The 12,220-nt window shown below is 32.7% G+C and overlaps 1 protein-coding gene across 1 annotated transcript in view; it reads right to left on the minus strand.

The window, feature by feature from the left end:
- Nucleotides 1–12,220, minus strand: part of LOC143252810 (adenylate cyclase 1-like) — a 122,392-nt gene that overhangs the window by 60,378 nt on the left and 49,794 nt on the right. The window contains exon 4 of the mRNA XM_076505531.1: nucleotides 5,244–5,355. Coding sequence (XP_076361646.1) covers nucleotides 5,244–5,355 — 112 coding nt within the window. The remainder of the gene's footprint in view (nucleotides 1–5,243; nucleotides 5,356–12,220) is intronic.

Below are 12,220 nucleotides of genomic sequence, written 5' to 3' on the forward strand. Positions count from 1 at the left end.
GTACCGATTTTAATTTTAATATTTCTCTTTCTTTTTTTAGACAGAACTTATGAATATTTTTATTGGCGGTGAATGATTGTGTTTTTGGTGTAATCAAACCAGCTCATTGGTGAGACAATTAAAATGATTAAATAGTGCTGTTGAAATAAAACAATTCGTCAACTGATAACAATTTACAAAAACTAAAGATTATATTTATAATAGTAAGCGTTAATATGTTAATTCCACTTATTTCGTTGTCTTTATGGAAACAATGACGTCAACTTTCATTTATTTCGTTGTATAAGCTAACATTAACTTTAAATTCTAGATGTTACTTGTATTTATTTTGTTATACATTCTAGCTTGTTCTTTGTACTTGCTATTCGGTCTCTGTGTACTGCCATTGTATTCAGTGTATTCATGATTTAACACCTCATCTTTCTGTAAGAGGTGACGTCAATTCCTGGCTCTTTGTTTCAATGTGTTATTAAACCATGACGTTACCTTTTGTCTTGATATAATTAGCTTCAATTTTTGACGTCAGCTTTTAAATCAATTTCATAAGTTCAGTTATTAAATAATACGCTGCAACTATGTGCCTAACGTACACTGCGATAGTTTTGTGCTACTATTATAGTGATATAAATTTCTAAGCCGTCTAGAATTCAATAAAATATGGATTGCATATTGAAATGATCAAACTTAGTTAAAGTAGTTTAATTTTTAAGGACTCCTTGTTCGAAGTGTTTCCTCACTCGAACTACATTACATTGTCTTAAACAAATTGTTCTCTCTATTTTTAGTCCTCAGCGCCGATGGCTCAGTAGATATTCTGAGAGATTATAACATTAAAAAGGAGTTTTGATACTTAAGATAGATAGAGCACAGAGAGCCTATTATAAAGTTTTCAGTTTAATAACAAACTCCATCTTTCTCTAATCCATTTTTTTTCTATGTCAAAAATAGTAAAAGATATTGTTGTTTGCAATTAAGCAGAAAGCTACACAATAGGCTGGGCCTGGCATGGCCAAGCGCGTAAGGCGTGCGACTCGTAATCCGAGGGTCGCGAGTTCGCTCCCGCGTCGCGCCAAACATGCTCGCCCTCCCAGCCGTGGGGGCGTTATAAAGTGACGGTCAATCCAACTTTTCGTTGGTAAAAGAGTAGCTCAAGAGTTGGCGGTGGGTGGTGATGGCTAGCTGCCTTCCCTCGAGTCTTACACTACTAAATTAGGGACGGCTCGGTGCAGTGGGGTAACAACCTACTCACTTAAATACCTGTTGAAGAATCCGCACGCGATTGAGGCTCCTATGTTCTTTGATGGAATCTAATGGTGATAACTAACTAACTAAACTAAACTACACAATAGACTATTTGTGTTCTACCCACTACGGGTATCGAAATCCAGTTTTTAGTGTTGTAAGTCCGCAGATATACCACTGTGACAATGGAAGGCAAATCTGAAAGGAATAAAATTTAATAACAAAATCAAGGAAAGGAACAATATACAATATTACTAATACGTTGTTACCTAAATTTCATTATTACAATTTATTTACCGATGTTAAAGTCAGAAAGGAATTTGTCTACTGGAAACTGACCGGTTCACTAACATTGTATTTCCGTATACGTATAGACACACGATAAAATTTGTGTATTGAATTGCACTCTTAATTAAACGAGAGCTAATATGTATAGTTAAACACTGTGTATGGAACAGTTTAAATTGTGTACTCCTGTTGTAATTTATGATATTTAAATATTGGTATAAATAAACTTTAATATTTTATTTTTATTGCAAACAAAAGACAGATTATTCTTGCTGACGAGAAACCCACTGAAATAAAAATGTATCTCAGAACGGCTGGTATGACTATTAACACTTTTATTGATAAGGAATGAAGAATATTTCGACCTTCCTAGGTCATCTTCAGGTTAAGAAGGAGAGAGTTTGCAAGTGACCGTTGCCGGACAAATGTCTTAGGGACGAGAGTACAAATGGGTACGGGATTGTAGGGGGTGATGCAGTTGGATGTTAGGTTATTAATTAGTTTAGTTATATAGGTGTTCCTTTGTATTGGTTTAATTTTGGTTTTAGTTGCTGTATAAGTAAGGCTTCTTTGAATTTGCGTTTGTTTATATTTCTTTCCCTGCCTAGTATCTGGGTGTTTTGAATAAATTTGGTGTTTACTGGAATGTTGTGTTTTGTTATAAGTTCTTCCAAATATTGGTTATTTTTTCGCTTGATAAAATAGTACAACGGAGGTGTGGCTGAAAACAAATTAAATGAATTAAGTACCTTCTTACGGAAGGCGTAAGCTACTGGATAGCAATTGAACTGATGTATACAGTTAATGAATATTATACATGTCTCACACGAGTAATGTTTGTTTGTTTGTTGTTAAGCACAAAGCTATACAATGCGCTAATTGTGCACTGCCCATCACGAGTATCAAAACCCAGTTTTTAATGTTGTAAGTCCACAGACATAACGCTAAGTCACTGGCCGAATAATGCAATGATTAAGTTATAACCATATACATTTTATATGATTGATTATTTTATGGCTAGTATGTGTGAATATGCTTCTGATTTCCATTGTTTTGTATAATTTAAATAAGAGTAATTGCTTTAGGAATGGATGTCGTAATTTATTTTGAAGTTAAATTATTTCCGTTTAATGTTTCATATCATCAGTCGCATGATACACATTGTGGTGATGAAATATAATATCGGTTTGACTTCCACATAATCTTCTATAGATAATCAATTTGAGAGTCACAGCTTTCTTAACAGTTACTTTTGCAGTAATTAACGATAACTTAAAGTTCCAAGTAAAATACTTATTTTTAGGATTAATAATCGCTAATGTTTGGTTTGTTTTGAATTTCGCGAAGAGCTAGTCGAGAACTATCTGCAGAAGCCGTACCAAATTTAGCAGTGTAAGACTAGAAGGAAGGCAACTAGTCATCATCACCCACCGCCAACTCTTTTACCAACGAATAGTGGGATTGTCTGAAACATTATAGCGTGATCACGGTTGAAAGGGCGAGTATGTTTGATGAGACGTGAACCTCAGAACCACAGTGCTGCACGCTCATCACAGAGCCGCGCCGAAGAGTGCAAGACGTCACAATGTAAGGAATTACGTGAATAGAGTAAAGAAGAAATTATGGGTTGATAGAAAGATGAAAAATTAACAAACGAAATGAATGCAATGATTTTACTTTTTGACAGCGATGCACTGTGCATGTGATCCTTAATTAGCGTTACTACAACACGAAAACAAACAAAGATAAATTATTATCTTGTCTGAAATCTGGAAAGAGTGTGTGTTTTCTTATAGCAAAGCCACATCGGGCTATCTGCTGAGCCCACCGAGATGAATCAAACCCCTGATTTTAGCGTTGTAAATCCGGAGACATACCGCTGTACTAGCGGGGGGCATCTGGAAAGAAACATTTTAGTTCAAAAATTGCTATTTTAAACAGATATGTTATTTTTCGTACTTTTCAGGTATATTTTTTACTTTCAATTTGATAAATTGCTCATCTATTAGCTGCTAAAGTCTAGATGTTTAGATCTTAATATTTCCAAAAAAGAATCACTGAAGGTATTCTGTAAGGAAATGCTTACATATAATATTCTTGTATGTACATAGAAAACATTTGTGATGTTTATAAATACATTAGAAAGGTTATAATTTCCAAATCGTACAGCAATCCAAGAGTGTGCTATTGTATTTGGAGTAAAACAATTAGCATTGAAATTGTGGTTATTGATTGTAATATTTAAAACCATTTTGCTTGAGTAGTCTACAAATAATGCCTGATTGTTTGAACAGCTGCCAAAAATCTATCCTTCAGTGAGTCAGTGGTAAGCTTAGAGATTTATAACGTTAAAATCTAGGGTTAGATTTCTTGCGTTGGACAGAAGGCAGCTAGCAATTGTATTTCTTTGCTCTGAAACAAATAATTGTTGTAGTGTAAGCTTAAGCTGGACATGGATCATACTTATGAAGTATAGGCAGAAAGATATATATTTTATTCCAAAAATATATCTCAAGCAGTCTAATAGCCACCTAATAAATAAATTCAAATCAAATATAATAATATTTGTAGATAGAAACTATTGATCCTTTTATCCAACTTTATTTTAATGAACGTATCATAGTATCATAATATTTCAACAAACATTTCTTGATTATTCTAAAAATAGATTAGTCTTTTGAAAATTAACTTAAACATACTTTATCCTAGATAGTTATTTGTTAACTATTAGATCTAGAAATGTAAAAAATAAAGCATCTTTAAGAACATATTTATTTCATGCAAGCTGAGATGTACGGAACTTTACGGAATTTTATGTCCAATTCTACGTCTTAATAAATAATCCCTTTATCACCTAAAATATTTAGAAATGTAATGATCTACAGAAACTCAATCGTCTCACTAAATAGTACAGTTATCATGTAAAAGCTCTTATCATTCATGTTTAAATTAAAGCTAAGGAATAAAACACACGGTTAATAAGTAAACCGTTTGTTGTTATTCAAATACATACTAAATAGTTGATTAGACACCTTGCATTCAATCAAGTTCTCAGAGATTTGTAATTAACAGTCACAGAAGGGAAAATAATAATGTTTATTGATATCATTAAAATCTTGAAACCCTTTTCGCTTCTCTGAACATTATCGTAGCATTACAAGCTTTCATTATTAACTATGACTTGAGAATATTATAATAAATTAGATAAGAGTCTTTACTACAGGTGTTTGAACATAAAGTGGTACTAGAGTAAGCTGTATAAATAAATTGTATTTTAATATTACTTCTGCGCTAAATATTTTCAATCTATATATTGTTATTGATCTAAACATAAATGACATAAAAGTAGTTAAAAAGTGAATTTTATGATGCAATGTGTGATATTTCGACTTCTGAAAGATACATTTCATATTTAGTCATAGGTGCAACAAAATAATATATTTTGTGCAATAGTGGTTGTGTAATGTCTTTCAGATTCATAATGCTTATAGCTTATAAATATTCATTCATAACATCCATTGTCAGATTAATGTTACTTTATCTCCAATTGGCAACTGTTTCTGTGACTGAAAAATAAAGTTTTAATTCTTACTAACTGGTCGTTTTTGATTTACATATATAGTTAAAATGACTACTTTGAATCCCATAAATATTAATAAACAGGAACACAGAAAATAAAATAACTGTTTCAGAAACTTGATGAAGAAACTCACGCTGGCTAATTGGTCGAATCTTCCAAATAATTCATTCAGCAAACGAACCAGTTCTTGGGCTGTACACTGAGAAGCTAGAACTGTGAATCCCACAATGTCTGCAAACAGTATACTATTAAAAGGGAAGAAACAGAGCTGTTATTACAAAATTTTAACATGTATAGGAATAAATTATAAGGAAACATATATTAAGCGAAAATATAAAATGTCAAATGCAACTGTAAAACATTGTTGGAAAATATAATAAAAAAACGAAGCTGTTTTCTTGTTTCAGATTTTTAGTGCAGTACTATACAAAGTGTTGTCTGAAGAAAGTTTTTTGTTGTTAAGCACAAAGTTACAACACAGGTATAAAAATTCAACTGTTATAAGTCTTCAGGCTTACTGTTGAATTATAAGGGGGCCTAAAGACCATTTCTAGTTGTTAATGTTGTTGTAATTTGTTATTAAGCGCGAAGCTACACAAAGAGTTATCTGCGCTCTGCCCACCACAGGTATCGAAACTCGGTTTCTAGTAGTATAAGTCCGCAGAATACCGCTGCACCCCTAAGAGGCTACTCTTATTTAATTAAATAGCGAGATTTGATCGTCATTGTTATAGTAAACCCACGACTCCAAAACGAGAAGTGTGTTTTTTCTGCAATGGAAGCTAATCTTGAACCTTCGAATCCACGGTTGAAGCTAACCATTAGGCCACGCTAGGCTTAGAAGGCGAAGCTCTAGAAATCCTATAAACAAGTGCTAAAACTAGAAATTACTCAAATACGATTTATAATTTTAAAAGCAATGCGTAAATCAGGATTTTAAACTCCTTATAAAATAATGTTTAAATACAGGTTTACCAGTAAAACTTGGTGTATCATTCGTGAGCATTGGGAGAATTGTGTAAAAGAGGTGTCATTACATATGCACTCAAAATATAAATATATTATTTCGTTTTTGTCAAAGATCAAAGATAACAGTTCTAACTATGTCAACTGAGAAGTTAAGGCTAGGCCTTGGAAGAGAAGTACGGAAGACAGATTTGATACATGGTTTCGATCATGTCTATCTACAAGCCACGTTAATAAAGCCAACAGTTGAACCCATTGATTTCATAGTTTCATGGATATCAAATAACATAGCTCTTTGATAAGAAAACATAGTTAAATAGAGATTACGGTATAAAAAATTTCATTTGTAAATGCAGTGTTTGAATCGTTTTATAACTCCGAATATCTTTTAGTGTGATTAGAAGAATTCTGAGTTTCTATATTGCAACAGAATTATTTAAAACAGACTAAAACGAATGTGTTTCACCTACTTGTATCTACGTTGTTATTGAGTACTGTACAGATTAACAAAGCTAATATGTGACAAATATATGTATTATGTATACGCTTGCGAAGTTCATTAAGAATATATCATTCATACTTTGAGAATTTACTTTCATGTATCTTTTATGTTTTAAATATTGTACTGCAGACACAGACGTTTCCTACAATGCACAATTTTTTCTGTCAGTAGTGTATAACAGGGAAACTTTATTTCGATACACGAAAAACACAAGATACTATATTTTAAGGTAAATTGTAGACTAAACATTTAGAAGTTTTTCCACATACTGTTAACAGTAAGTGAACTTTGGTTTTCAAAACCATATTTAACCAAATTATGTTTTTTGTTTGAATTTCGCAAAAAGTTACATTAAATTAAACTGGAACTATATCAGATAATTTAAGTAGTATGTGGTCGAATGTAATTGTGTGATCCTAGTATTTTCCACCATAACTTACGGTTCCCCGTTGGGACAGCGGAAAGTCTTAGGATTTAAAACTTTAAAGTTATGGGTTTGATTTCCCTTGGTGGATACAGCAGATAGCCCAATGTGGCTTTACTATAAGAAAAATACACACATAAACCCATGACTTACGAAAACAACTTCTGAATTCGAGTTTTTACTAGAAATATGTGAACGTTTGGTTTAATCTGTTGACTGCCAAGTATTTCAGTTGCTACAATACAACTCTAATGCTTCTTCATTTTGTAACTTTTTCGTGATACCATTTTGGATCAAAAGTGAAACAATTTGTGAGTAGGTCAAAGGCATATATGGTGCTGATATCTAGCGTTGAAATTAGGTGTTATTGAGAACAAATTAACTCGTTCGTGGCACTGTGTTACCGATGGGCTTGGACGAGTTATCTCGTCTACGACACTGAACAGGTTAAAGGTGTTAGTAAACTTCAAATAGTTGTGAATGGCAACATTAGATATGACTAACTTTATTGCAAGGTTTTTATTCGTGTTAAAAGGTTAACTTCTTTAACTGCAGCTTTCATTTAGCAGAGGAGAAAATTGTTCCAGGATTTACGGAGATTTATGAGGTTTCTTCTTCGGAAATAGTTTTTATATTTATCCAGCTATAAATTTTCCGTGATGCTACTGGAGAGTCGAAAGGTTGGAAATTTTCCGTGAACGAAATATGCAAATTTAGTTTTTGAATTTCGCGCAAAGTTACATGAGGGCTATCTGCGCTAGTTGTTTCTAATTTAGCAGTGTAAGTCTAGATGGAAGGTAGCTAGTCGTCACCACTTACCGCCAACTCTTGGGATACTCTTCTTACCAACGAATAGTGGGACTGATCGTCATATTATAACACCCCCACGGCTGAAAGGGCGAGCATGTTTGGTGTGACTGGGATTCGAACCCGTGACCATAGGATTACGAGTCGAGTGCCTTAACCACCTGGCCATGTCGAGCCAAATATGCAAGTAACATGCTTACATCTGTGGCAACACTTCACAGACTATGAACACACACGCATTTAAAATAAAAAGAGTGTTTACTTAGCCCTGTATATTTTCTGAGTAGATAAAATGAACATTGCAATGTAACAAAAACTATCTCTATGAAAAAGAGTAAATAAAATGTCAGATGCACATCAAAACCTTTAGAGGTAGAAAGTATTTGTTTAGAATTAAGCACAAAGCTACACAATGGGCTATCTGTGCACTGCTTACCACGGGTATCGAAACCCGAATTTTAGTGTGTAAGTCCACAGACATACCACTGTGCCCTTGGGGGCGGCGGTAGTAAGTAATAAAATAAGTAGCAACTACAGGTGAATAACTGCATTACGGAAGAATGATGTCTTGTTTTATTGTAATGGAAAATTTGATAAAGTAACTGTGGTATTGAGATGGAGATAACATACAAACCTGTGTAAGTTATTTTTCTGTAAAAGGTCAACATCAAGAAAAGAATCAGAAAGAGAAATGCAGCCTGAAGAAAACACTTTGGCCCAATGTAAACACTTTATAGAATTACATTCCATATGATTCGTGATAATTAATAAATTTATTTGTTAAGGTTTTATAATGAGAGTTAGCTCCCCATTTGGTATCCTACCCAAGAAGCATCACTTGGAATCCATATATAGGTACAATATTGGAAGCATATTTATTTAAACTATTTATGCACCAAAATGCTTATATATTTACAATTTTGTTGGTGACAGAGGCCCTAATATATATATAAAAACGGCTATTATGGATAGAGAAAGCACTATGTAGAGGATCGAACAACGTTTAACCTTCTTCGGTCAACGTCAGGTTCTAATAACATAAAAATATAAAGAAATATGTCATCAATAATGCAGTTGACTTCAGTAATTACTGTAGGGATCCTGTATATATTTTGCGTAGAAAATGAATGAATAAATTCAATTTTAGTCACCTATTCTTTACAACGATATCTGTAACAGACAAACGCATAAAACTGAGGGATGGCTGTTACCTAGTACCTAGTACACTGGTCTGTGAATTCAAGAATTCGTGGTTCGCTGTATGTTGCTGCAAATTTACGCTTCGCACTTTGGAGCCGTGGGGCACAGTAAGAGTGATGATTTTGTAATCTTACTATTATGTGCAACATAAATATCTCCAAAGTTTGCTGTGGGTGCTGTTGACTGTCTTTTCTCTAGTCTATCAGTTTAAAATTATTGACGGCGTTGCGGAAGTAGCCTTGTGTAGATATGCACAAAATTTCAAAATAAATAAGCATAAACTGCTCAAAAATAATCACTAAGTGATATAAAAACAAGTCAATAAGTTGACGGATAATCATAAGTTAATACATTTGTGTCAACTTTTTAAATGTTGTCAATAAGAATATTAAAAATATGAATAAATTATTAACAAAAATCTCTACTGAGTTTATCAAAAAAAGAAAGAAGAGAGAAACATACATTTTTAATCTTGTTGAAATAATTTTAAATTAAACACATAGCATGAAGGTATAGAAGAAACCAACAAAATATTTGTTTTCTTTATCCTACTTATAAATATTTACACACTTACATGAGATATATAGACAGAGTTTAACTTGGTATAGACTTGGTTAACTTTTTTGATACTTTGTCAACATTTCTAAATTATTACCAAAGCCGTTTAACAACCTGGATTTCTTGTTTATGCTGGTTCTCTTAGGAATTGTCTCTTGTAACGAGTAAAACAACATATTTTATTCATAAATATTTGTTACTTGTATTAAATGATAGATATTTGCCTTCATGCAATCATAAGTTATTCACAACGATGTTTTTGGTGTTATTTAGTGTAAAGTAGCTAGCTTAATAGAATCTTTGTCATGAGAATACTTCGCATGATAATTGTTCATGTGTTTACACATGGCAATGATTAATGATTGAATGCTGTATCCAAAATCGAAATGTACATTTAAGTAAAATATATGTACAAATTTTTAAAGCTGCAAAGATTACGTAAGTGTTTTTAGGAAAGTAAACACTGCACATCTAAAACGTTTTCAACTCTCTATTGTTTGCAGAAGCACAAAGTAACAAACACATGTTCACAGAACCGATTAAAAAACAAAACAAAACGGAAAGATAAACACTGTAAAAGATAGAAAGACAGCTAATGTCATAGATATAAGTAAATTAAATCAGTTGCAAAATCAAAATTCTAGAAAAACATGCAAAAATGTAGTACAGATGAAAGAATGAAAATGAACGAGATGTGATTAGCCTGCAAAGTCGTTCAAGGATCGAGCTCAGAACACCACGGAACATTTTACATTAGATTTGTTAGTAACGATACAGTTGATACAAATAAAATGTTTATAGGGTTTAAATTTCTCATGCTATTAAATAATAAAGTATACTAAAATGTTCCTTATCAAAATAATTTATGAGAAAAGACTTTGTTTCTTAAGTGCAGATGACTCCATTATTTTTTGAAATATGTTTCTTTCAAATATTTGTGAATAAAACTACTACAAATGCAATCTGTCGTACTGACATATGTGTAAACTATCGTATTTGAAATATATATAGTTGAATTTCAGATCAATGGTTTAAGAGACAGGAAAGTTGATGGTGTATTGCTGAATTAGAGAAATATGAAAGTGGTTATGTACTGATAGGTAAATGTTTATTTCTTTCTTGACGTAAAGTCATGTATTGAACTCTTTATGGTCTCATCATTGCAGGGAATCAAACTCTGGATTTTAACATAGTAATTTTGCAAACGTACCACTGCTCTATCTATAAGCGGTTTACTATATTTAGGTAACAAAGATCTTTATTTATTTTTATTTTACTAGTTGTTACTTTAAAATTTTTACATAACGTGGTCTAGTGTTAGGGTTACCAAGCTTTGGTTATATTGATTGACCAAACGAAACGATTATTGGACAGGCTTTCAAATGTGCAACAAATGTCAGAACATAACGTTCACTTGAATTTAAAATGGTCACGATTTAAATCGGCAATAACATGGAGAAACATTAAAAAGCTACAATGTGGTAGTCAACAAACTGTCAAAAAAAAAGTCAAATTTTTTTTTTGAAATTTTGCGAAAAGCTACATGAGGGCTATTTGCGTTAGCCGTTCCTAATTTAGTAGTGTAAGACTAGAGGGAAGGCAGCTAGTCATCATCACCCACCAACGACTCTTGGGCTACTCTTTTACCAACGAATAGTAGGATTGACTGTCGTGTTCCAGCACCCCCACAGCTTTAAAGGCGAGCAATGGGGACACAAACTCGCGACTCTCAGATTAAGAGTTGAGCACCCTAACCACCTGGTCATGCCGGAGTCAAATAAGAAAGAAAGAGGAAAGGACAGCTTTATTTGTACTTCAAACCGAAAATGAGGTTAATGATGCCTTGACTAAGAGCTCGCTATATGGTTTGATTAGTCACATTTTATAATGTTCTGTGTTAATTGAAAGTAAACTTATGGAAAGGGCCCCATGAGGTACTTGATGCTATAAGTATTATGATAGTATAGGGAATGTTTTCTTGGAAGATTCGGATCATATGGCTCTTTCAGAAGTGAATATATCTTATAGAGTATATATGAACGTAGTTATTGTTGATCGTGTATTATAGAACACTGCATTTTACTATTGTTAATAAAGAGCTTTCCAAGACAATAATGGAACACGCAAATGTGATTATTAGCTATCTTCCTTCATAGTATTATTACTGGTGTTTAATCAAATAATTAGAGAGGAGCCTGAACAAGCATTTAATACTTACGCTATTCATTCATGGTTGAAAATATATTTTTGAAATTTGCCAGCTACTGAATCAAATTATTTGTGATATTAGTTTCCGAATATGAATGAATATTAAAAGATATCATAAAAACGTTTTTAAAACCAACACTCGTGAGCTTTTAGTTGTCTTGTTTACATAATACAATCATAAATATCCTGTGATAACAATAAGAGTGTCTCTTTTCACAGTTGTAACAATGTTGTTAAGCTGCTTCGATAGAGTTTTTCATACATATTTTAATATGGACGATTATAAACATAGGTTTCTCCCATGAGACTTGTTAGTATAGATCATTCGATAACAGCCGTATACTTAGAAACCTATTATGGCTCGATACCGGTCTCAATGGACTTAATTCAAGCGATGTTTACATTTTTCTCTTCAATGCTTTTCTGTGGACTAATGTTCCAAAAT

Source organism: Tachypleus tridentatus, chromosome 6 (assembly GCF_004210375.1).
Source record: "Tachypleus tridentatus isolate NWPU-2018 chromosome 6, ASM421037v1, whole genome shotgun sequence".
Classification (NCBI taxonomy): domain Eukaryota; kingdom Metazoa; phylum Arthropoda; class Merostomata; order Xiphosura; family Limulidae; genus Tachypleus; species Tachypleus tridentatus.